Source organism: Chiloscyllium plagiosum, chromosome 26, assembly GCF_004010195.1.
Source record: "Chiloscyllium plagiosum isolate BGI_BamShark_2017 chromosome 26, ASM401019v2, whole genome shotgun sequence".
NCBI lineage: Eukaryota > Metazoa > Chordata > Chondrichthyes > Orectolobiformes > Hemiscylliidae > Chiloscyllium > Chiloscyllium plagiosum.
In genome coordinates, this window is record NC_057735.1 from 15,472,863 (window position 1) to 15,500,626 (window position 27,764).

The 27,764-nt window shown below is 41.2% G+C and overlaps 1 protein-coding gene across 1 annotated transcript; it reads left to right on the plus strand.

Annotated features, from left to right (window-relative positions):
* Nucleotides 1-3,541: 3,541 nt before the first annotated feature.
* fmoda (fibromodulin a) lies at nucleotides 3,542-27,764 on the plus strand. The gene is made up of 3 exons (XM_043716572.1): nucleotides 3,542-3,594; nucleotides 13,094-14,010; nucleotides 26,941-27,764. Exons 2-3 carry the CDS (start codon nucleotides 13,095-13,097, stop codon nucleotides 27,090-27,092), a joined length of 1,068 nt encoding a protein of 355 aa, XP_043572507.1. The 5' UTR covers nucleotides 3,542-3,594; nucleotide 13,094; the 3' UTR covers nucleotides 27,093-27,764.

Genomic DNA, 27,764 nt, shown 5'->3' on the forward strand with positions numbered 1-27,764 from the left:
CTATATTCAAAGATGTTACTGTCGGTAACTAATGTAAATAAAGGAAGTAACATAGAGGAGGAAAATATTGAAAGAACAAATTCATAAATTGTAACAAATATGCATACATTTAAAATGGAGTAGTTAAATGAGCTCATACGAACATATAAATAGTGAACAGGAGTAGGCCACTTGGCCCCTTGAGCCTACTCTACCAGTCAATAAAACCTGCTGATTCCTTGCACTAAATCTGTAACCAGTAACAACAAGCTGATGTAATTGCACTACATTCTCACCTATGACTGATAATAAGCCATCACTGTCTACCTTTCCTCATAAGACAACCTACCAATTCTAGGCATTAACTTAGTAAAATTTTTTTCAACTACTTCCCAACATATTTACGTCCTTCCCTAAATAAGGAGAGATGACCAATCCTCTAGATGTGGTCTCACCAATGAGACGCATAACTTTGCAACTTTTGTATTCAAATTCCATCATAATAAATGATACATTTCCAATAGATTTCTTAATTACTTATTGTATTTGCATATTAATCTTCTGCACAGATCCCTTTATGTCTCAGAGTTATACAATCTCTCACCTATTGAATATTGCGCTTCTTTTTAGTCTTCCTCCTAAAATGAACAAATTCATATTTTCCCACATTATACTAAATTTACCAGATCTTCACCACACCTATTTATATCCCTTTGTAACCTCCTCTTAATAGCTTTCTTTCCTATTTATTTTTATACCACAAGCAGATATAGCAAATAAACACTCAGCCATACAGTCACAGAGTCATACAGCACAGAAACAGACCCTTCAGTCCATACAGCCCATGCCGAACATAATCTCAAACTAAACCAGTCTCAGCGGCCTGTTCCTGGCCCATATCTCTCCAAACGTTTCCTATTCATGTACTTAATAGCTGCAGTCCTCACTATCTCATATTTGTCTACTTATCCAAATGACTTTTAACTGTCGTAAATGTTCCCACATCTATCACTTCCTCAGGAAGTTCATTCCACGCGTCAACCATCAGTTCAGTCATTTTTATACATTATTGAGGCCTCTGAGCTGACGTTTGTGGCACATCACTTGCTGCATGTTACCAACCAGAAAAAGACCCACTTATCCCATCTCTATTTTTCCTGTTAGGTAGCCAATCTTCTGTCCATGCCAATGTGCTACTCCATACTGCTGAGCATTTTTCTCAACAATAACTTTTGATGCGATATCTCATCAAATGCCTTCTAAACATCTAAGAGCAGTACATCTGTTGTATTATTAGTCAGTTCTTTTCTCAGCAATACTCTGGTTCTGTACTACCATTAGACTATAAATATACATTCATTAAGGGGTAAAACCTCAACCGGAAATGTGGTCCAATCATGGCTACCATGAAGGGTCAAAGATAGAATAAAGAAGCTTAAAACATTGCCAAAGGTTTATTGTGCCTGAAGAAGGAATTCAGTAAAGGATGACCAAGAAATTAAAATAAAGCAAAAAGTACAAGAGAAGATTAGCAAAAAACATAAATATAGTTTATAAAGGTTTCTATGGGTTTATGAAAAAAAATGGACTGGGAAAACTAAACACAACATTTAGAGGCAGAGAAAGGGGAAATTGTTCTGCAGGAGAAGATGGCAGGGGAATTAATTACTACTTTATGAAGATATTTTTAAAAGTTCTGGAAGTAATGGGGAAGGGTCTAGTGTGAAAGATGAATGAAATAAATAGTAATTGTGTTTTAAAGGAGCTAACTACAGAGACATTTGGTTTTGATCTTCAATATTTCCTCAGATTCCAAAACTGGTTAGCCAACAAAACTCTGCCATTCAACGAATGAGGGGAGGAGAGAAAAAGGGAAATTATAGACATGTTAATTGACTGCTATAGTAAAGAAAATGTTGCAATTGTTTATTAGGAAAATGGTGTTGGAAAACTTGGAAAATTAGAACACAATTAGGCAGAATCAGCTTGAAGTCATGGAAGGAAATTGTGTTTGAGAAATTTTTAAGTGTTTTTGCTACTACTGGGTGAATAACAATGCACAATGGTTGCAGATTATTTGGTTTTTCCTTGTATACAAATGTCAGAAATCTAAATTGTTAGCACAGCGACCAATTGAGAAGTCAAATACCATGTCCACCTTTTATTGCAAAGTGATTTGGAGCGTAAGAACATAGAAGTGAGTCTTACTGAAATTGTATAGGTCTATGGTGGCATCAAACCTGATGACTATATATCATTTTTGGGTTTCCTTACTTGCTTTAATGGAAGCGTAACGAAGATTTGTTGGTTTGAGAGGAGTGTTAATTGAGGCGAGATGAGGTAAACTAAGCTTATATTACTGCACATTTAGAAGAACAAGAGATGATTTAAGTGAGACATTAATGTCTTAAATGACTTGACATGGTAGAGACTGTGAAATAGTTTCTCCTGATTGGGGAATGGAGAACATGTATCAGATTTTCAGATTAAGAGGTCGGCCACTCAGAACTGAGATGATAGAAAAGGTCTTCATTCAAAGAGCCATGAATCTTTGGGATTCTTTCATTTTAATGGCTATGGGAATTCAATTGTTATGGCTTATGCCCGAAACGTCGATTCTCCTTCTCCTTTGATGCTGCCTGACCTGCTGCGCTTTTCCAGCAACACATTTTTAAGCTCTGATCTCCAGCATCTGCTGTCCTCACTTTCTCCTATATTCATGACAGCAATGAATGGATTTTTGGTTACTTAGGAAATTAAGGGTTGGGGGAAATGTGAGAAGATGGACTTGAAATAGAAGATCAACGATGATTTTATTGAATTATTGAATGGCCTGTTGTTGGCCTTATTTCTTATACCCTCATGGAAACTCATTATGTTCCTCTACCTCATCATTGAAATGATTCTTCAATTTAAACTTTGATAAATAGAGATTTTGTCAATTCCATTAGTTTGTCCATTGTAACTGATGTTGTTCCAGAATTCTCAAATTTCAAGAGCAGGGCAGAAGTATTGAGATTTCAGACCAAAGTTCAAAGAAATCCTGGGGGGACTGAATGATGACTTCTCCTCACTTTGAACTCAGATTGAAAAGTAAAACATTAAACATGAAGCAAGTTATTATATTGGGATCTTGTGATTTAAAATAAGTGTTCCCTTCCCTAATTTGTACTGTTTAGAGTTATCATTTTAGTTAATATTTTTAAATACACAGCAAATTGATGAAGCTGTTATTACTGAATTCCATTATGATTTTTGCACTTAAGCTTGTTTTTCTTTTAATGACAAATGTATAAAACAGCTGGAAACTTCCAACCTCAGGCTTTTAATTGTAGATTACATTTGGAATGTGAGAGACAGAATTAATCAAGAAATGTAAAGACTGAAAATAATCATTCCTTTCACAGGCAGGCTCACAAATGTCTGTGGTACCAAGTTGAGACAAGGTTATAAAAGGACACTTGTGTGTTATAACTGGGAGCAGTCCAGTAATCAAACTATTCACTGTCACTCGTATGAAGTCATTCATAAACTGCTAACATTTTAAACACCCCCTAGAAATGAGACACCTTAGTTGAACAGCCAAGGAGACAGGAGCTGAAACTGGGTATTCAGGTTAGTACCTGTATATAAGGACTTTTTAATACTTTGTTTTTTTCTTTATAATTAGTCTATAATTCCTTATCCTGAATATTCAGGTAGCCTTGTGTTTGAGAGATTTAATTTGTATACTTTTGAGAAAATACCTTTTAAATCAGGTTGGTCTTATATGACTTCAGTTTTGTAGTGTGGCAAGAGAATTGAGTATTTTACAGAATAAATTCAGGCAGTTGACAAATGGTTAGTAGTAAGATACATTCATGCATATTGAATGGCGAATTCATCTGCTGTGCTCCATATGTGCAACAGTTAAATCACCTGGTTATACAACTGGGTACAATGAGGAAAATCGTCATGGAGCACCATCACAACCTAACGGTAATTACTGGATGCAGTGCTTTGATGAGGCATGTTTTAAGACAGGACAAAAGGTTACATCAATAGGCTGCAATGAGTTAGAACTAGAGGCGGCTCATGCAGAGCATAAACACTACGCTGGGGCTGAATGATCTCTGACTGTAAATTACATTATGTAACATTCTAAATAAGTTGAATTATCCAGTTCTTAAGCACTTCCACTGGAATATTTAAACGGAATTTTTCTTAATCAATTATGTAAGAATTTAAGAATGTAAGAATTTAAATTAAGCAACTTTGAATCATTTTTAGATTTTACTGATTCCAATTTTTACTGAATAGTGTCATGGGCTGACATTCAAAATTCTGGCCACTATCAAAATATTAGTACAGTATAGCCTCAGAATGAATCTTTTCTGTGAATGTAGAGAAGCATAGATATTTAAGATTGTGAATATTAACTTAAATAGTAGGGAGGGGGTTGAAGTGAGATATTCATTTAAATATCGACAGTTACAATTTTATAAAGATCTGTCGACTTGGATCTGCAAAAGATGTTTGGACACTCAGCCTGAATGTCTTCATAAGAATTAATAATTACAAAGCATGATTAATTTTATAAGAGAATTTTTTTTTGTCTGTAAAGTTAAAGTACCCATCCTTAGACAAGTCAGAATATCAAACTTACCTGAATTCCAACCAACTTTGATGACCTTTCCAGCTAATTATGGAAGGGCTCTCTTCACTGTCTTCTAAGCTTTCATTTTTACAATAACAGAATCTAAGATTCATTCTGATGCAATTGCTCGTATTTAATATTAAGTATTTGTTCAATTGCTTCACAGAGTTGAACAGACATATTTGCATTCTTTTAACATTCTAATTTTAATTTGAAATGAGTTTTTTCAATATTCCAGGACTGTCTCTAGATGGATTGAACTTTCAGGATAAAGGGTGACACTTTCAAACTGAATTCTCTGAGCTCCAAGTATCATGGCAAATTAGAAATTGGCAGCAGAACTATCAGACAGTGAATGGCAAGTAACATCAATATGCTGTATGGGTGGGAGATAAGGTGAGGCAGAGAATAGGAGCTGGAGTAAGCCATTCGGCTCTTTGAGTCTGCTCTGCTATTCATTATGATCATGAATAATTATCCAATTCAACTGCCTAATCCCACTTTCCCCTCATATACTTTGATCCCTTTAGTTGCTAACGCTCTAACCATCTGCTTGCTGGAATGATGCCATGCTTTAGCCTCAACTGTTTTTTGTGGTCGCAAATGCAACAGGTTCACCACTCTCTGGATGAAAAATTTCTCCTCTTCTCTGTGTTAAATGGTTTACTCTGTAACCTTAGTCCGTGACCCACTGTCTAGACTCCTTGCCAAATTCTGGGGCAGCAATTGGAAATAAGAGATATTTTCAACCTGGAAAACAGGGTCCTGAGCCCTTGCAAATGCTCAGCATTCAAGAAAAATCCTGACACCACCGCTGCTCTGGTTTAAACCAATGTTTGCTGGGCCCTACTGCTGAGAGTTCTAAGCAGGGACCCAGTGGAGAGTCTTGGACTGAACTGGTCAGATTGAACTAGCATGTAACAAACAGCTGCCTAAACAACCAAAAAAAATCCCAAAGATTCTCTTTTCTCTTTGTGGGTGTTAGGAAGAGGAGGAGGTGCCACTTGAGATTCTACTAAACCAAGCAGATTTCATGGAGCTTAAGTTCCTCATCCACAAAACGTTCTCCTTAATTGACCTGCCTTTGACATTGAGAAGCCAGTGGGCTGTCCCAATGGCCACTACCTCAGCCCTCACACTGCAAAATGGGCTTCCTGCTGCAACCATTCCTGGAACCACTGGAACCCTGTGGCATTGGGTTTATTCAAAGCTGTGCTTAAACATATACCTTGCTCATTTTATTTTTATTTGAGCATTGCTGGGAGAGACACATTATGTTGAAGCTTTTGGTCTTGCACTCATCAGGATTATGTGCAAGAAACACCAAAGCAAAGGGAAAACAACTACTTTACTGTTTGAGTGGACAGTGCTGATGGGCTGGAAAGTGGGCCCTGATAGGTTTAGCTGTTGTTATAGAGAATGCATCAGTTCATGATGACTAACAGGTAACTGCCAGGGTTTGTTTAAATTTTAAACAAGGCAAGCTGACTCTGATTATTCGAGGTATTGACCTGAGAAATAAGCTAGACAATAACTGTCACCTATTTCATTGAGTTGGAACACATGCAGTGCATGTCCGTGTTTAAAATATCTCCACAGAGACCAGTATCCCATCACCAAGTCAACCTTTATTTACATGCGGCAAGACCCTGACACTGATCCTGCTTCCTCAGACACTCCAGTTTTTATCTGTCAGTCAGGGCTCCCTGATTAGAACAGATTTACAGCCCCAGTCAGGGATCTCATATTCTATGCAGCCCACCTGGCTTACCTCATTACAATCACTACAAAAATCAGGGCCTTGCATTTTAATACATGTAGCTTCACTTTACTATGCTCTAGTAGCCCATAGTGAGCCCGAATGTACACACTATTACAATGTACATTGAAGCCAACTGACAATCCTAAATTGTATCAGCATAGTTCTTCAGACTCAACATTATGTAGCAAATGGCATCTGATTGCAGAGTCCCTTTGTTATTGGGCAATATGTTGTGTGTTTCGCAGGTGCAGACTGGTCAGGTATGGTCAGTACCTTGTTTGTGTGAACAACTAAAGGGATATGCTGTTTGATATGTATCTGCCGGATTCATAGCAGAATTCCTAGCTCTAACCTGCTCTCATTGCCATATATTTATATAGTTGATCCAGTTCAGTTTCTGGTCAATGGTAAACTCTTCAGGATGTTGATAGTTAGAAACTCATGGATGGCAATGCTATTGAATGACGTGGAGGAATGGTTAGATTCTCTGTTGTTGGAGATAACTGCTACCTGGCACTTATGAGGCTTAGACATTTCTCACCACTTTTTATCCAACACAAATATAATCCAAGTCTTGCTTCACATGGACACAGTTGAGGAATTTGGTATGATGCCAAACATTGCACAGCTATCAATGAACATCGCCTCTTCTGACATTGTAATGGAAAGAAGGTCATTGTTGAACCAGCTGAAGATGGTTGAGCTAAAGACTGGACCCTGAGGAAATCAGCATTAATGTCCTGGACTGAGATGATTGGCCTTCAACAACTACAACCATCTTTTGTGCAGAGTATGACTCCAACCAATAGAGACTTTCCTCCCTGACTGCCCGTGACTTCACTTTTGCTAGGGCTTCGTGATGCTACACTCTGTGAAATGTTGACTTAAAGGCTGTAACTCTCACTTCACCTCTGTAGCACAGCTTTCTGTCCATGTTTGAACCAAAGATGTCATGAAGTCGGAAGGGAAAAAGTGAGGACTGCAGATGCTGGAGATCGGAGCTGAAAGAAGAGCTTTCCTGAAGAAGAGCTCATGCCCGAAACGTCAATTCTCCTGCTCCTTGGATGCTGCCTGACCTGTTGCGCTTTTCCAGCAACACATTTTCAGCTATAAAGTTGAAAGGCCTTGGTGGAACCCTAATGGGACATCAGTGAACAGTTTATTGTTGAATGAATGCTACTTGAAAGCGTTGCCAATGATCTTGTCAATACGTCACTGATGATCGAATATAGACTGATGGGATGGTAATTGGCTGCACTAGTTTCGTTCTACATTTAGTTAACAGAACACTTCAAGACCATTCTTAACAAAATCGGGTAGATGCCAATGTTGTAGCTGCATTGGAAGAGTTTGGCTAGGTGTAAAGTTAGTTCTGGAAAACAAGTCTTCAGTACTTTTGCAGGAATGTTGTCAGTACCCATACTCTTTACCATATTCCCAGTGCCTTCAGCCATTTCTTGATATCATTTGGAGTGAATTGAATTGACTGAAGACTGACACCTGTGGTTCTGAGGACCTCGAGCAGACCGAGATGTATTTCTAGCTGAAGCTGGTTGCAAATCTTCAGCCTTATATTTTGACTAACCTTAAAAACAAACAAGTGAGCGTTGAACCTTTTGGGGAGTAAGTCCTTCAGAACCTAAAAATGGAGGCAGATATTGCAATACACAATTAGCCCATGTCCATTTATTATGTGCAAACTTTGTGTCCTCTGGTTATTTTGAGTTTATTTTGCTTTTATTCTATGCATGTTGTCCAGATATGTGTTGGGTTGCAGACTGTAGGCATCAACCGGGTGTTCAGTGGATAGCCCTTGAGTAGCTACCCTTTCATTTGACATGTTGGCTCCAATGCAGCTTATTTGGTGGACACCCACAGAACAAACAACTATGACATCTGCGACATTACTAAGGATTAACCTGCGATATTTACTGGATATGATCTGACACATTCTTGAGCGATAAAGGGAGTGAAATCCCCTGCGTCTATAGTTCTGGGCAAAGTTGGCAAGAAATGTGTCTGCCAGTCAATGCCTCCTTGTACTGTGAGAAATCTCAGCAAAGCTTTATGCTTGCTCCATCCACTTCTCTCCAGCAAACAAGAATGAAACATAGAATTATAGAAATCCCACAGTGCAGATAGAGGCCATTTGGCCCATTAAATCAGCACCAACTCTCCGAAGAGTACCCACCGTCCCAGTCTATCCCCGTAACCCCGCATTAGTCATGGCTAATCCACCTAGCCTTCATGTTCCTGGACACTATGGACGATTTAGGAAAGCCAATCCACCCAACTTGCACATTTTTGGATTGTGGGAGGAAACTGGAGCATCTGGAGGAAACCCACGCAGACAGGGGGAGAACATGCAAACTCCATACAGACAGTTACCAAAGGCTGGAATTGAACCTATTTCCCTAGCACCGTGAGGCAGCAGTGCTAACCACTGTGCCATTGTGCATAAATTTTGTAAACAGCCTCAGAGGGTGAATTTGTTGAGATGTTGTAAATGTGTCCAGCTCCAGAATGGAAGGAGCCACAAGCAAGAAGGTTAATTTCCACCTTTCCTTTTACAACCACCGGCAATGTGGTCATTGCCCATCTCTGAGCGTGATCTGGTGAAAGATTTCAGTGAGGGCCACCCTTACTGAACCACATACCTCTCACACACTGTTCTTCACTGAGATTCAAAGAGCAGCATTGCTCCCTGAACCTTCTGGGTGGTCAGTACCACCTGCTCAGACCCTCTCCTCACTCCTTCCTTCCACTTTCAGTGTTATGTTTGACCTCCACTCATTCTCCAAGTTAAGCTATAATCTTGTGTAGCCTAAACAGTCGCTGGTTTGAGCAAATTTGAAGTTCATCAATACTTGTAGACTTTTGCAAGTTGAAGAAACTGTGGAAAGCACCAAGCAGCTGGAGAATCATAGCAGCATCCAGAAGAAAACAAAGAGCTATTGACCTAAAGTTGTTGACGATACCTTTAAATATCTCTGGTGAGATGGAGGAGGAGTGCAGTGCTTCATGATGCTAAATCTGGAAGCACATTTGAGAGGTTGTGTGTGGGCATTTACTAGAGGATTGAACTCCAAACTGGCACCACTAGTGTCAAGTTCCATCTGTTAATGGCTGGGTACACACTAGCAGTCCTGCTCATCTGGTATCTGGTTCAATGCACAATAAAGACTCTATTTTTGAGGTCTAAGAACATCTGATATGTCCAAAATATGTTTGCAAACAATCCCAATTTCTCATCTGACTCTGTTGTCAGAGTCCAAGGATCCATCATGGTGCTTTACAGTTGATTAATTATTGAAACAATGCTGTTATTTTCCATCACAGAGATGACCATTCAGCAAAAATGTTTCTGGAATAGTTCAAAGTCAGAATTCACATGACACCAGGTTATAGTCCAACAGGTTTATTTGAAATCACCAGTCTTTGCCACCTATGAAGGAACAGCATTCCAAACGCTTGTGATTTCAAATAAACCGGTCACACTATAATCTGGTGTTGTGTGACTTCTGACTTTGTCCACCCCAGTCCAACACCAGCACATCTACATCTGGAACTGTTGGTTGAGGGCGTAACATTAGCCAAGATATTCACCGTATGCCCTGCCTGTCCCAAGCAAGACCATGAGGTCTTTCTGCACCCACCAGGAAAGGCAGAGGATGCTCCAGGTTAACACCTCAGCTGAATGAGCCTTTACTGCATTCCCTCAAAATCTATTCAATGAGAATCGACAGTTGTTCTTTAAGGGGAGCCCTGCATTGTATACAGAACATTTTGTATTATGTCAACTCAAAAGGTATTTTCTCTATTTCTTGTTTTGAACATTGACAGGATTCAGAAGTGGAATATGGAAACTTTTCTTCTGCCCTTCAAAGTATGGCATTCCCAAAGTAACATGAAACTTGCTTTAAGTAAATGTTTTGCTTTCATGACATTCAAAAGGGACATTATACACAATTTTCTTTTCCTGTGGGTTTCCATCAATAAACCTAGAATGAATGAGCTAGTGTGTTTTCACATTTGTGGATTATTTTTAACTTTTCGTTAAATAAAAATATAGTTAAAATCCTCTTTAGTATAAGAGAACTACTAACATGTAAATATTAACTGTTCACCTACTGGGAATTTTGGGAATATATACTGTGTCACATACAAAACAAGCAAAACATTTTTACAGTGGTTTTATTGTGAAACTATGTTGTGTGCAAAAGCTCACAGACAAGAAAGGAAATAGCAAAGGAACTCAGATTGGAATTTTTACAGATTCTCTTTTTGTTCAGCTCATAAAGACTATTCCTGAAATAAGGTGTACCTGGTTAGCTGGCTCATGTGATGCATGTCAAATTATCCCCACAGTGACAGAGCAAGCAAAAAGTTTCAAAGTAGATTGGCTGCATAAACCAATGATGGTCTAATTAGCATCAGGTTCAATAATTGTGGCAGTCTGTTTTAATAACTGTGGCAGTTGTTTCAAAGTACCAGCAAACAAGGTTTGCCCAATTCTTTTCAATAACAATCCAGCTCAAATTTAACATGAAACCAAATGAGTAATGTATTGTGTGCACTTATATAAAGACATTTTAAAAATAATAATACTTTTTTAAAAGTTTCTTTCCCTAATATTTCATCATTGTTCTCTTTACAATAGTATTAAGGATAATCATTGCTTTTCACTGACTTTCTAATTTGCTATCTGTGAGATGACAGTAATGCGATTAGCTGTTTATTGTGATTGTTGATAATACTGTCGCTAGATTCTTGGACATATTTCAGACTTTGGAAAGAGGAAATCCATGTCCTCGATATCACCATATTTCTGCAGTCGGCAGTGAATATTTAACTAATAATTGTGAAACCTGGGCCTTTTGCTTCGAATAAACTTGATTGAGTGCTAAATTGAGTTTACCAGAATCAGTTCAGTAATCAGACGTCTGGTCAAACAATAGGCCACTTACGTTTATTTAATGCACAGTGGATTCAGCTCAAGTGAATGCATTGTGGAAAGGGCACAGAAGAGGTCTATCAGGCAGATAAGAATGTGAGAGACTTTAACTAAGAGGCAAGTTTAGAGAAACTCAAACTCTATTTATTAGAACAGGGTAAGAAGCCAAATGTCCAATATATTCACAAATGAGAAGTTTTCATAAAATAAATAAACCACCAAAAACTGTTTTCACTGATCAGTAGAGATTTTAAAGAATACATGCAAATAAGACAGAAAGAGATTGGTAATTGTTGTAATGCAGTGTTATATATGACTATAACATGTTGACAAGGAAGAAAAAGAGAATAAAAAAATAAAATGAGAGTAGATCATTTATTGTAAAAGAAACATGTTGCAAAGATCTTGGGAAAGGGCAGGAGAAATGATATTCAGTGAACAGTGAATGTCAGAGAAGCAGGACAGGCAATGGGTAGGTGGTGCCATTGTGGTAATGTCACTAGATTGATAATCCAACAGCCCAGGTTAATGTTCTGGGGACAAATGCCACAATGGCAAATGGTGTAATTAGAATTCTTAAAAACAGAACCTTGAATAAAAGGTTAGCCTAATGTTTCCCATGTAATTACGGTTGATGGACTGAATACCGCATCTGATTCATGAATGCCCTTCAGGGCAGGAAATCTGCCATCCTTATCTGGTCTGGCCTATATATGATTCCAGAACCCATAGCAATGCGGTTGTCTTTTAATTGTCTTCTGGTCAGTTAGGAACAGGCAATAGATGCTGACCAAGTCAGTGATATTCATGTGAGCATATAAGAACTAGGAGCAGACAGAAACAATTCAGCCCCTAGATCCTGCTCTGCCATTTGATACGATCATGGCTGATCTCATGTCAGCCTCAACTCCACTTCCCTGCACGTACTCCATAACCCTTCAACTCATCAATAATTCACAATTTGTCTATTTCCTCCTTAAATTTACTCAATGTCCCAGCAGACACCTCATTCAGGGGGAATTGAATTGCACAGATTCACAATCCTTTGAGATACTTAATTCTCCTCACCTCTGTTTTAAATCTGCCACCCCTTATCCTAAAACTATAACCTCTTGTTCTGGATGTCCCACTTGAGGAAACATCCTTTCGACATCAGCATTTCCAATTCCCTTTAATATCTTAAATACTTCAATTACTGTTTCTCTCATTCTTCGAAACACCAGTGAGTATCGGCCTAAACTGCTCAATCTTTCTTCATAAGAACAAACCCTTATCTCTGGAATCAATCTAGTAAACCTCCTTAGAACTTCCTTCAACACAACTCCATCCCTCCTCCAGAAATGGGAACAAATTTGTATCCAATACTCTAAGTGCAGTCTCTCTAATACTTTGTACAGTTGCAGTATCACTTCCATACTTTTATACTGTCTTCCTTTAGCAATAAGTGACAAAATTCCATTTTCTTGCATTATTACCTGCTGTACTAACATACTCATTTTCTGCGATTAATGCATGAGCAGACTCAAGAGCCCTCTACACTGAAACACTCTGAAATTTAGCTCCCTTTAGACAATAGAGAAGGGTCACTGGACTCAAAACATTAACTCTGTTTTCTCTCCACAAATGTTGCCAGACCCACTGAGTTTCTCTAGTAATGAGTTTTTTTTGTTCTGTCTTTGTTTGTCCTGACAAAAATGTCTGTTTTTCAGCAAATAATATATCTATAATATTAAGCTTAATTTTGTATATGTTAAATTCCCAGGATGAGGCTGACTCACCTGCTGGTCCTTGCAGCCCTTTTTGTTGGAGGTGCCTGCCAGTACACCCATGGATATTTCAATTGGCTTGCACGAATTATGGGATATTCTCGGTATTACAGTAATAAATATTATGGGACTGAGCATGAGCCTCCATTGGCAACCAACTGCCCTGCTGAATGCACCTGTCCATCTATTTTTCCCAGAGCTATGTACTGTGATACCCGTAGGTTAAAATATATCCCCGATGTGCCAGCCCGGATGAAATATGTTTACCTGCAGAGCAACCAGATCGACGCTGTACCAGATGGAGTCTTTGACAATGCTACTCATCTTGTCTGGGTTGTCCTCCATTGGAACAAAATCTCCAGTGACAAGATAGGTGCAAATGTATTCTCCAAGCTGACAAGCCTGGAGAGAATGTACTTGGGACATAACAATCTGACCAAGATTCCCTTTCCTTTGCCAAAGTCACTGAGGGAACTGAGAGTTGCAGGAAACAAGATTTCAACTGTTCAACCCAATGTACTAGAAGGTCTCGACAACTTGACTAAGCTACTGCTGAATGACAATGAGCTGGAAGATATCGGAGGCTCTCTCAGAGTTTTAAAGTCTTTGTCTTACTTGGATCTCAGCAACAACCACTTAAAAAAACTCCCTGAAGTACTTCCAGATTCACTGCACCAGCTCTACTTGGACTTCAATCACATCAGCTCAATTCCTACTGAGTACTTCCAACAGTTCCCTAAACTTCAATATGCACGGATCTCAAACAATGAGCTAACAGATAATGGGATACCTTTAAACACATTTAACGTGTCCAATTTAATTGAGTTAGATCTCTCCCATAATAAACTGCAGAAGATTCCTCCGGTCAATGAGAACTTAGAACACCTGTATCTACATGCCAACAAAATCAAAGGTGAGTGGGATATGATTCTACTTTGAAAGGTCTATGGTGTCACCTTATAGAAGTTCCCAATGAGGCTGAATCTGTCTCCCCAGTTGTCCCCATTCACACCTAACTTTTAGTAATGAAGGAGTTGGGAAATCAGTTTGAATCCTCATTCAATATTGTCATTTGAATGCACTAGCGAGGGATTGTCAGAGGAAAAGTTAAACTGAGAGCTTACATTTCCAACATTTTGAAAACGATGACAATACACAGATACATAACGGGCTGTAAGGCTCATGGGAGATCCTATGGTCATGAAAGCAGTACAATGGTGTGGCACAGTGGCTCAGTGGTGAGCACTGGTGCCTCACAGCACTGAGAACATAGGTTTGAATCCAACCTTGGGTGACTGTGTGGAGTTTGCATGTTTTTCTCGTGTGTGCGTGGGTCTCCTCCCACAGTCCAAAGATGTACAGTTTAGGTGGATTGGCCATGCAGGTATAAGGTGGGATGCTCTTCAGAGGGTTGATGCAGACGTAATGGACTGAATTGCCTCTTTTTGCATTATAGTAATTCTGTGAAAGGGATTATGTACGTGCAATGTCTTTTCTCTTGAAGTAAATTTTCTTTTCTCGAAGTAACATTGAAGCAAATCCAATGCAATGTTAAATTATGACAGAGCTTCACCACATTGTATACAAGCATTAGATCCAATACTGTGAATTAGCTTTAACAGTATATAATATAAAAATTAAGATAAACCTCAATTAATTGATAACAGTAACAGTCGGTGCACTAAAATTGGACACAATGTCCCTTTATCCAGGAGACAAAAGAAAAGTTAACTGCGTAATATTATTCTGTGATGCCCTGTGTGCAATGCACAGGAAGTAAGGGTGATTAGGTCAGAGGCTAGGAATACTGCAGCGAGTAACTCATCTCCTTACTTCCCAAAGCCCGTCCACCATCTACAAGGCACAAGTCGGGAGTGTGATGGAATACTCCCCACTTGCCTGGTTGAGTGCAGCCCCAACAACACTCAAGAAGCTTGACACCATCCAGGGCAAAGAAGTTGCTTGATTGGCACTGCATCCACAAGCATCCACTCCCTCCAACACCAATGCTCAGTTGCAGCAGTGTATACTATCTACAAGATGCACTGCAGAAATTCACCAAAGATGCTCAGACAGACCCTACCAAACACACAAGGACTTTCATCAAGAAGGACAAGAGCAGCAGATATATGGGAATGCTACCACCTTCAAATTCCCCTCCAAGCCACTCACCATCCTGAATTGGAAATATGTCATCGTTCCTTCACTGCGTTTGGGTCAAAATCCTGGAATTCCCTCCCTAACGGCATCATGGGTCAACCCACAGCAGGTGAACTGTCACGAAAGCAGCTCACCACCACCTTCTCAAGGGCAGCTAGGGATGGCAATAAATGCTGGGCTGGCCAGAGAAGCCTATATCCCACAAATGCGTAAAACAAAAGAAAAAGTTTTGGTGTGATGTCCTGCACTTCAGTTAGGCTGCCACACTCTGTACCTCGTGTCATTCGTAAAAAGGGAATACTTACACAAAGTGCCAGATTCTGCTGTGTGTAAAATTCATTATATAATTATAACCCTTAAAGTACCTTTAAGCAAAGATGCATCCCTAAAAAGATAAATGCAATGAAGTCCCTCAGCATTCACTCCATTTGTTGAAAATTGTGGCTTTGTTGTCATAAACATGCTGCCAGGGATTCTTCAGATGTTTTAATAAGTGCTGGTCTAGTTTAGCTGTAATTTACTTATTGACACTGTGACTAAGAATCATTACTTATTTTGTAGTATGACTCCTAATATCTGTGTGGCATTTACTTCGCTCTTTAATTCACATTATAACCAAACTTGAGGAAAAGGAAGGTTTTAAGGTCAGCTGGATGATACACCAGAATCGGGGATTAACCATGAAAATAACGGTGTTAATAAAAGGTATTTGGCTCAAAACATTCGGTTTCCTATCCTACATAAAAATCATGTTTCCAACTGATGTGCACAGAGTTATCAGTTGATAGTAGAGAAGAACTTCAAATCTTCAAAAATCTGAAGTGAGCACACTCACATTGAAATGTCTTGCTGGGAAAATAGAACAGGATTTTATCCTTATTCAGGTATCCCTTAATCCTAGCTTTACAAAGAGGTTACACTTGGGTGAGGAAGTGTCAGCAGATCATCTTCCTTCTGTTACTGTAAAACCATCTTTGATACTTTTGCTTTTCTAGAAAGGACTGGTTGGTTCTATAAACGATACTATTGCTTAGTCCTCCTTTTTATCAGTGTTCATCTCAGCTTCTCCCAGTGTTCAGTTTCTCTCGTTCAGGGAGTTGCTGTTTCAGGTTCCCTGGATGTGAAATGAGAGGGATGGACTTGTTTGAGTTTCCAAACATTGAGAATGTGAAGACTGCAGGTGCTGAAGGTCAGAGTCAAGAGTGTGGTGCTGGAAAAGCACAGCAGGTCAGGCAGCATCTAGGAGCAGGAGAATTGATGTTTCAGGCATAAGCCCTTCATCAGGAATGAGGCTGTGAGCCAAGGGAGTAGAGAGATAAATGGGAGGGGGGTGGGGCTGGGGGAATGGTAGCTGAGATACTGTCCTATCCACCCTGGTCCAGGAACTCCCCACTACATTCAGGACACCACCCATGCCCTCCACCTCCTCCATGACATTTGTTTCCCTGGCCCCCAACACCTCATCTTCATCATGGACACCCAGTTCCTATGCACCTCTATCAGCCATGACCAGGGCCTCCTTGCTCTCTATTTCTTCCTCTCCCATTGTCCCCCAACAGTACCCTTCCACTGACACTCTCATTCATTTCGCTGAACTGGTCCTCACCCTCAATAATTTCTCATTTGAATCCTCCCACTTCCTCCAGACCAAAGGGATAACCATGGGCACCCGCATGGACCCCAGCTATGCCTGTCTCTTCGTCGGGTACGTGGAACAGTCCATCTTCTGCAGCTACTCCGACACCATTCCCCACCTCTTCCTCCGGTACATTGATGACTGTATCAGCGCCACCTTGTGCTCCCACAAGGAGGTTGAACAGTTCATCAACTTCACTATCACGATCCACTGCGACCTTAAGTTCACCTGGACCATCTCAGACACCTCCCGCCCCTTCTTGGACCTCTCCATCTCCATCAAAAGTGACCAACTCAACATAGACATCTTCTACAAACCCACCAACTCCCACAGCTACCTGGACTACACCTCCTCCCACCCTACCTCCTGTAAAAATGCTATCACTTATTCCCAATTCCTCCACCTCCACCACATCTGCTCCCAGGAGGACCTATTCTACTCCAGAACACACCAGATAGCCTCCTTTTTCAAAGACTGCAACATGGTTGATGACACCCTCCATTGCATCTCATCCACTTCCCGCACCTCCACCCTTGAAGCCCACCCCTCCAACTACAACAAGGACAGAACCCCCCTGGTCCTTACCTTCTACCCCACCAACCTCCGTATACATCACATCATCCTCCACCACTTCTGCCACCCACAAACGGACCCCACCCCTATCCGCTTTCCGTAAAGACCATTTCCTCCACGACTCTCTTTTCAGGTCCACTTCCCCTCCCAGCATCTTCCCGTGCCATTGCAAGAATTGCAAAACCTGCACCCACACTTCCCACCTCACCTCCATCCAAAGCCCCAAAGAAGCCTTCCACATCCATCAGAGATTTACATGCACTTCCACACATATCTTTTACTGTATCCATTGCTCCCGATGCAGTCTCCTCTATACTGGGGAGACAGGATGCCTACTTGCAGAGTGCTTCAGCGAATATCTCCAGGATACCCGCATCAACCAACCCCTCTATCCCATGGCCGAACACTTTAACTCCCCGTCACTCTCTGCCAAGGACATACAGGTCCTGGGCCTCCTCCATCGCTACTCCCTCAACAACTGCGCCTGGAGAAATAACGCTTCATCTTCCGCCTTGGAACCCTCCAACCACATGGGATCAATGCGGATTTCACCAGTTTCCTCATCTCCCCTCCCCCCATCTTATCCCAGATCCAACCTTCTACCCCAGCACCGCCCTCATGACCTGTCCATCTTCCTTTCCACCTGTCCGCTCCACTCTCTTCTCCAATCCACCACCTTCACCCACCTCTTGCGTTCTCAGCTACCTTCCCCACAGTCCCACACACCTCCCATTTATTTCTCTACCACCTTGGCTCACAAGCCTCACTCCTGATGAAGGGCTTATGCCCGAAACGTTGATTCTCCTGTTCCTCAAATGCTGCCTGACCTGCTGAGTTTCCAAACGGCCTAATGGAAAACTTTCTTCCTGCATATGTAGGAGTGCATGTGTCTGCACGTGTTTATGTCTGTATATGCATATGCATGTGTGCGTGCATGTGTGTATGCTCACGCATGTGTGTGAGAGTGTGTGTGCGCATGCATGAGTCTGTATGTAAGTGTAAATGTGAGTGTGTGCATGTGTGAAAGACTGTGTGTGTGTGTGTGTAAGAGAGAGTGTTTTGTATGTGTGTGTGTTGAGTCTGTGTGTCACTGTTAAAACCATTGGAAGGGTGGATTAATTTTGCTGAAAGTCTCAACAGTGTGAACTGGTCACATCCATCATGATTGATGGCATGAAAGCTCAATTAAGGCTGGATCACAGGAACAGGAAGTGACCCTCAAATCTGTACCACCACTCAATGACACCAAGGCTGCACCATATCTTAACTCCATGATCAAACTTAAGCTCTTGTTCCTAATTGTAAAGAACAGAATTGTCATTTGCATGCGAGTTTGCTGTATGCCAACAAAATTCCCATACATAACCTGACTCTGTGCCAATAAAAACTCTATTCAATTTTCTGCTAATGAATTCACCAGCTGGGAACTCTTTTCCTCCAATTGCTGCAAAATGGAAGAAATTTGAGGCTGCTGTAAAACTCCAGCTGGTCTTTACCCAGTCTGGTATGAGCTGTGCAAACATGATGAGTCCAAATTAATTTTCCAGCAGTATGGAGCTAGATTACCACAGCTGATACCACAGTATACTCCATACTCTGTCCTCTGTCAGGCAGGAGAATGGAGAGTTTTTGTGATGCAGTGGCAATATTCTTGCCTTTGGACCAGAGCCCTGCGTTAAAGTCCCACCTTCTCCAGATCTGCGTCGTAACACTTCTGAAGAGGTTGATTAAAAATATCTATCAGACAAGGGAGAGATCATAATCAGAAACGTGTCAGCTCGAGTTAATGTTGATTTTGATGTCTGAATGCAGCTGGGTGGTATCTGTCCATCTTTACAACCCACACATTCCTGTTGTGGATGTGCTTACCTTCCTAACCAGGCATTCGATAACTGTACTAAGGTTAAGGATATGTTTGGGATTTGGACCACAAACAGGTCAAGATGACATTAATGGTAGATGGTAACTGAGCAAACCCACAATCTCCCTCGTGTGGTTACCTGGAAGAGGCTGGCACTGCCTGGTACACGCTGGGCAGCCCAACGTTTGTTATCCTTGGGCCAATCTGGCTCAAGTGAAGGCCAACCACAGCACTGTAAGATCTTTAAACAAGAAGGTCACCAGGCAAAAGACTGCAAGCAGATGAAGTGCTGCAGTGAGGAAGATTTGACAAAGAAGGACACAAGGAGGGAGCAGAGGAAAGAACAGAAAGAGACAGCGGATCACCAAACAGCAGCACTCTGCCAGCAGCAGCCTCCCTCTCCCCTCCAAGCTGTACCAATGGAGGAGGAAGCCACAGGGAAACAGCTGGAGGAGTAGCAGCTGGTGAAGCAGAGCAGAGAGAAGAAGAGCCCAGGAAGAGAGTAAGTCATGTCCCAAGCCAATAATCCTTTCCAGCATGGATGAAAAAGAATGTTGCTATTCGGATGAGGAAGGATAGGAGTGACACCTACAAGGCTCTGTGACACTACGCCTTAGCACTTACAGGCAGTGGGCTCAATGATGGTCAATGGGCCAATGATATGATATAATTTACTAAAATGTTCTGTTCTGGTTAAGTTCAGCTCAAAACTCCCACCAGTAATATCCAGTCTGGTCTTTCTGATTGTGCCATAAATGAGGTTAGATAATCAGGCAAGGCTGACAGCAAGCTAAATGCCTTCTTCAGACTCCTGATGGACATTGTGGAAGATGTTAGATTGTATAGTACCTTTGGGAAAGTGAGGCAGCACCTGAGGAGCAGGAGAGTTGACTTTTGAACATAAGCTCTTCATCAGGAATGTGGGGTCTGCATGGAGAGGCCCAAGGGGGCTGAGAGATAAATAGGTGGGCAGTGGGGCTGGGGGGAAGGTAACTTGGAAGGAGATAGGTAGATGAAGGTGGGGGTGATGGTGATAGATCTGGGAGGAGGTTGGAGCAGATAGGTGGGAATGAAGATGGACAGGTAGGACAGTTCAAGAAGGCAGTGCCAAGTTGGAGGGTTGGATCTGGGATAAGACGGGGGGGAGGGGAATTGAGAAATTGGCAAAACCGAATTGATGCAAAAGCCCTTCATCAGGAAATCAGAAAACTAACACTCGGCAGGTGCAAGTGAGATAGCCTCTCCATCACAGTTAAGAACCTAGTCATCAGATCCAGGGCAGTCTTAGTGTTGTTGTACATGGTACAGGTTTGACCCATTCCTCACTCCTGCCTCATGGCAAGCACTCAAGTGACCATCTGGAGGGAGAAAAAGAATTGTGTTCACAGCGACATGATGAATAAATTTATAGTTAAGGAGGAGAAATACATGCCCAAGATCATCCTCATTCTGTCAGCCACCTTTGTGTATGGCTGCTTCTAGCTGTGCACAGACCCTCAATTTACCTTCTGTAGGATCCCCTGAGCTGTGCCTAATGAAGAATGTACATTGTCAAGTTCCTTAGAGTGGAACTTATTCTATTGGGGGAAGTGTATTTTTATTCCCAATTTAAAATGGCTTGCCTAAGTCTGTATACTTGATATAGAATATATATTGTAAATAGTAAGACAATTATAATCATAATAATGCATCTAAGAGTGAAGTATGGTGCATGGAGGCAAGGAACGGTTAGCACAGTTGCATCACCCAAGGATCTGGGTTTGATTCTAGCCTTGGATTACTGTGTGGGAGTTTGCACATTCTCCCCGTGACTGCATGGGTTTGCTCTGGGTGCTCTGGTTTCCTTCCACAGTACAAAGCTGTGCAGGCCAGGTCATGGGGATAGGGTGGGACACTCTTTGGAGAGTCAGTGTAGACTTAATGGGCTAAATGTCCTGCATCAACACTGAATTTGATGCATCTTATTGCATATTTTATAATATTCAAGTTAAAATGCTTGTAATGTATTTTTTGCAAGTTTTATGAATAATGTATGTATTTGGAGGAAAAGCGTTAATGGTTGTTAATACCCTTGGGTTCTGCCTGGTTGTCCTTTCTCATGCTTCCATATCCATGCATTGGACCATAGGCTTGGAATCAATCCTTTTGGCGAAGTCCTGCAATTATATTGTCTTCTCTGGGAGAGCTGACCAGAAAACTCTCCCACTCATCATCCAGTTTACATTACAGGCTGACAATTGACTGTTTGGCCATGTTACAGACAGCCACACCCACCATGCCCAACAACACTTGGTGAGAAACTCAAACCTGGAGCATTTAGCCCAGAAATAGAGACATTACAAGACCTATGCTAGGAGAGGCCAAAACAAAAACAAAACAGCTTACGTCTGGTTGCCAGTTAGTGAGTCACCTGGGAATTTTCTGTGTCTAATCCATCTAAGCTCAGCTTCAATATAGAATTCAAGAATCTGTTAACTTTCAATTATTAAGTTTACATATAAGAGTCAGTACCTTCAAAGGACAAAATTGGCAGGAAGGGAATCTAATGAATAGATTGAATATAACAGAATAGGAGGGCACCCATTAAAATATGAGTCTGATGCTGAACAACGTCAATCAGAAAGATTCCAAATTCAATCTTGTGTTCATGCTGAATGATTTCATTTCAGCCAAGGATACACCTAGCCTAGGAATGTGACTGGAGCATCAATCAGAATCCTCATTTCTGAACTTCAGGTTCCTATTCACGAAATGTCAACATAAACTGTTTACTTATGTTGGAATGACATTACATGGAAACAGAACCAGGCTTAGTTATGATACTATTCATAGTTGAATAGTTCGTGAATACCTGAGTCATTACTTTCCACAAGTCCAGCATTCCACTCCCATGGAAGTGAGCCAGTAGTTATCAGAATCTGTTTGCAACAATACTTCTGTCCAGTTGAAATGTGACCCATGAAAATGGGGTGGATGGAGTTGGGGGAAAGGGATTCCCGGTCTAGAAAATTTGCAAGGAAACCCTAACCTTGAAATGTTCTGGATGCTGTGATGTCTCCAGTACATAAGCCTGCACAGTTATGTCTGTAAGGTCTCGCTGGGGAGTCTAGGGTGAGGTCTTGCCCTGGTTGCTCAATCACAATCCCATTATAAAGGATCTAATGGGTAAACTAACAAGCAACTTACTGTGTAGTCGTGCTGGTTGCTGCATTGGCAACTAACAGCTGCTAATCTTCCCTGCTTCACTGGCAAAAATTTAAGATAATTATTTTTGTGAGGTGAATGTTGCCTGCGAAACTGGTATTTATTGTTCATTTTTAATTGGAAGGGACTGCCAGGACTCTGGTGCTAAGACAGTGAAGGAATGGCAATATAGTTTCAACTCAAACGTGACTTGGAAGGGAACTTGCAGATGATGGTGTTCCCATGTACCTTCTGCCTTTGCCCTTCAAGGTAGGACAGGTTGACAGTTGAGAAGGTGCTGTCAAATATATAGCGAGGTTGTAATATTTATTAGTTCGATCACCTGATGCCTCATTCTATTCTTGGTACTATTCACAGAATAAATATAACATTGGTGTGAGCAAATTTCCACATGAATTCTGCAACAAAACAACTTAAGCTGAGAGCAGACAAAAGATAGAGACCACCTCAAGAAGTTCATCTTGTATGAACAATGAAGGACAAGGAAAGGACTTTTGACTCTTCACCCAAGTAACTGCGATGATTTGAGTCTCACAATGCATGCATTCAACTCACCATTCAAAATACATTATCCTCTAAATGCAAAACTACCCAGGCCACTTCAGGCAGGCGTTCGACAAGGTTCCCCATGGGAGACTGATTAACAAGGTTAGATCTCATGGAATACAGGGAGAACTAGCCATTTGGATACAGAACTGGTTCAAAGGTAGAAGACATAGGCTGGTGGTAGAGGGTTGTTTTTCAGACTGGAGGCCTGTGACCAGTGGAGTACCACAAGGATCGGTGCTGAGTCCTTTACTTTTTGCTATTTACATAAATGACTTGAATGCGAGCATAAGAGGTATACTTAGTAGGTTTGCAGATGACACCAAAATTGGAGGTGTAGTGGACAGTGAAGAGGGTTACCTCAGATTACAACAGGATCTGGACCAGATGGGCCAATGGGCTGAGAAATGGCAGCTGGAGTTTAATTCAGATAAATGTGAGGTGCTGCATTTTGGGAAAACAAATCTTAGCAGGACTTATACACTTAATGGTAAGGTCCTAGGGAGTGTTGCTGAACAAAGAGACCTTGGAGTGCAGGTTCATAGCTTCTTGAAAGTGGAGTCACAGGTAGATAGGGTAGTGAAGAAGGCATTTGGTATGCTTTCTTTTATTGGTCAGAGTATTGAGTACAGGAGTTGGAAGGTCATGTTGCAGCTGTACAGGACATTGGTTAGGCCACTGTTGGAATATTGCGTGCAATTCTGGTCTCCTTCCTATTGGAAAGTTGTTGTGAAACTTGAAAGGGTTCAGAAAAGATTTACAAACGTGTATGGAATGAGCTGCCAGAGGATGTGGTGGAGGCTGGTACAATTGCAACATTTAAGAGACATTTGGATGGGTATATGAATAGGAAAGATTTGGAGGGATATAGGCTGAGTGCTGGCAGGTGGGACTAGATTGGGTTGGGATATCTGGTCGGCATGGATGGGTTGGACTGAAGGGTCTGTTTCCATGCTGTACATCTCTATGACTCTATGACTCTAATTTTGGGAAATCACATCTGTGAAATTGCCACCTAACCCTTGCCAAATGTCATCCGACCACTGCCTTCAACCCCCAATAATCGCATCCAGTCTCAGAGTCATAGAGATGTACAGCATGGAAACAGACCCTACAGTTCTAATGTCCATGCTGGCCAGATATCTTAGATAAATCTCGTCCCATTTGCCAGCATTTGGCCCATATTCTTCTAAACCATGAATATTCTTCATATTCATATACCCTTCCAGATGCCTCTTAAATGTTGTAATTGTACCAGCCTCCAATTACTCCTCTGGCAGCTCCTTCCATACACGCAACATCCTCTGTATGAAAAAGTTACCCATTAAGTCCTTTTTAAGTCTTTCCCCTCTCATCTTAAACCTTTGCTCTCTAGTTTTGGACTCACTGGGGAAAAGACCTTGTCTATTTACCCCATCCATGCCCCTCACAATTTTATAAACTTCTATAAGGTCACGCCTCAGCCTCTGACACTCCAGGGAAAATAGCCCCAGTCTATTCAGCCTCTGCTCTTAGCTCAAACCCTCCAACTCTGTCAACATCTTTGTAAATCTTTTCTGAAACCTTTCAAGTTTCACAACATCCTTCCGATAGCAGGGAGACCAGGATAACACACAATGTTCGAAAAATGGCCTAACTAATGATCTGTACAGCTGCTATATGACCTCCCAACAGCTAACCCAATGCACTGACCAATAAAGGCAAGCATTCCAAACACCTTATTCACTATCCTATCTACCACTTTCAAGGAACTATGAACTTGCACTCCAAGGTCTCTTTGTTCAGCAACACTTTTCAGGACCTTACTATTAAGTGTATGTTTCTGGCCTTGATAGTGCAAGGCAATTCCTAAGTTTGACTCATCTGATCTCCACCCATTTGCACAAATCCAGCTCTCACATAATAGATAGAATAATATTAAACACCAACAATAATTGAGTTTGAGTTGGGTAGGAAGTAACGTCTTTTTATAGTCCAAAAGCAACATCAACATGGCCACTTCTCTTTTAGACCATAAGACTACAGAATATAGGTGCAGACTTAGGCCATTCAGCCCATTGAGTCTGCTCTGCCATTCAGTCATGGTTGATTTGTCTCTCAACCCCATTCTCCTACTTTTGACCCTAACTCTTGATCTCTTTACTCATCAAAAACCTATGCTGCATGGTTGCACATGTGGTGCAACATTCTGTTGTGATAGACTATTTTGCGAAATAATCTCAGGAGCCTTGAGGTCCAGGTTAATGATCTTCTATTGTTCCAATGTTGGGGGAATCCACCCCAGAAAAGATTCCAAGATAGCACTCAAACTCAATGAGGATTCATCTGCTATTTGTATATCATAAGTGACATAGATAGTACACTACTCCAATTTAGAAATGATCTGTTTTTCACATGTCCCAAAAGTAGCAGGGTGGCTGTTTCCCCTATTCCCTTCAAATTGAGGGGTGATAGATATAGGGCAGATGTCAGAGGTGGTTTCTTTACCTAGAGAGTAATAGGGGCATGGAATGTCCTGCCTGCAACAGTAGTAAACTTGCAAACTTTAAGGGAATTTAAATGGTCATTGGATAAACATATGGCTGAAAATGGAATAGTGTAGGATAGATAGGGGGCACAGATGTGGGCGGCACTGTGGCACAGTGGTTAGCGCCAGAGACCCGGGTTCAATTCCCGACTCAGGCGACTGACTGTGTGGAGTTTGCACATTCTCCCCGAGTCTGCGTGGGTTTCCTCCAGGTGCTCCGGTTTCCTCCCACAGTCCAAAGATGTGCAGATCAGGTGAATTGGCCATGCTAAATTGCCCGTAGTGTTAGGTAAGGGGTAAATGTAGGGGAATGGGTGGGTTGTGCTTCGACGGGTTGGTGTGGACTTGTTGGGCCGAAGGGCCTGTTTCCACACTGTAAGTAATCTAATCTAGATAGGTTTCAGATTGGTTCCACAGGTCAGCGCAACATTGAGGGTGGAAGGGCTGTAATGTTCTATGTAATGCGTTTTGTGTTCCCACCACCCCCCTGTCCTCCAAGGTGCCATGCCATCTCCTCTCCTAAGCCTGTGTTTCAATCCCATTCTTGGCATAACTCCATTTTTTTTATCTCTTAGCCTGGTGCAGGGTTATCCTCACAGTCCATTTGTAAATAGGACTCAATGCTGTTTCAACCATCTTGCAGTTTGCACAGAAACTCTGTCTGCTCGATCAGCATCTGAGCATGTTTATAAGGTTTAATTATTTTTTCTTTTAACCTGACTATTTTCTTGACCAAGAGTAAATAAAACCTAAATCTTAAATGATAAATGACATTATCTAAAACTGTCTACCTAATTCTAAATCCAAGTAGAAAATCATATGAATTTACAGGTTATCTCATGTCATAGCTAAATTGTCCCCAAATAGCTCCAAGGTTCTGCACATGGGTATTTGTTGTTAGTATGCCAATAATGGGTTTAACTCCCAGCTCCAGACATCCACCTCAGAGACTCACATAACTGGAAAGAAACCATAAGGGAACATTGGTCCCTTCCATGGATTATGCGCATAACCCTGCACCAGATGAACAAAAAAAGGGGTTTTGTCAAGAATGGGAATGAATCACAGGTTTCAGAGAAGAGATAACATGGCACCTTGGAGGACAGGGGGTGATGGGAACACAGAACATATTACATATTACATAGACAAGAAATACTGGTCTGCCAGCAATGCTCACATCCTGCGAACAATTTTTTTTAAATTCTGAAAGCCACATATTATTGGCACTTTAAAGGGATAATGCAATATCTGATGTGCTGCACTTTAAGTACCAGGTATATGTTCACTTGTACATTCTCCAGCATGTCTCTAACATTTCAGTCTGTGGTGTTTGCAGAGTTTACTGTGGACAGCTTCTGTAGAACCAGGGGATTAATCAGCTTCTCCAAGATTCAAGTGCTTCGACTGGATGGCAACAGCATCAAGCAAGATAATATTCCACAAGAAGTAAACAGCTGTCTTCGCCAAGCAAGAATAATAAACATTTGATGTGTATTCATATATCTTATTACAATGCCCATTTACACATGTAAACTTCCTTCTACAGCTGGAGTATATAATGACTAGGCATCCAGCTTCTTCAGAGGCTTCACTTGTATCTTATTTCTCTCGTGATTTAGTTAGTGATTTGTTGTAGCAAGATAGAGAGCTATTCCTCCATGGATCAACTGAACAAATTATTCCCATTGCATCTGAAACTTTTTCTTCAGCATTACAGTGCTTTGGCAGAAAATCAAGCCAAGCGTACTTCATGATCTGTTACAGAATATGCCACCACGCCAAGTCACTCATTACATTGCTCCCTCTGCTGTTTATTGGGCTGAAAAGGATGAGCTTCCACTCAGCTGCAGGCAGCTATTAAGCCAACTTTATTTACACCTCCCAAACAGCGAAGGCAACACTAAAAGGGCAGTATAATAATACGCTCAGCTCTTGCAACATCTATGCCCTGATCTCAGGAATTTTCATCGAAACATTTATTAGCTTAATGCTTTGAATTGCCATCCACTAAACTATAAAAGACACCAAAACTTTACCTCTGGTTTAGATACAATCTAATAAAGCATGATACCAATTGGCTGATTTCTGGAGGCCATCATGTGTCATAGTTTTGGAATGATGTGGAGGTGCAGGTGTTGGACTGGGGTGGACAAGGTCAGA

What these genes read in the sequence shown, in the direction of transcription:
- fmoda (XM_043716572.1), top strand. Translation starts at nt 13,095, where the DNA reads ATGAGGCTGACTCACCTGCTGGTCCTTGCAGCCCTTTTTGTTGGAGGT. An exon ending in ACATGCCAACAAAATCAAAG is followed by an intron (nt 14,011 to 26,940) that starts GTGAGTGGGATA and finishes TGGTGTTTGCAG; the next exon opens with AGTTTACTGTGGACAGCTTC.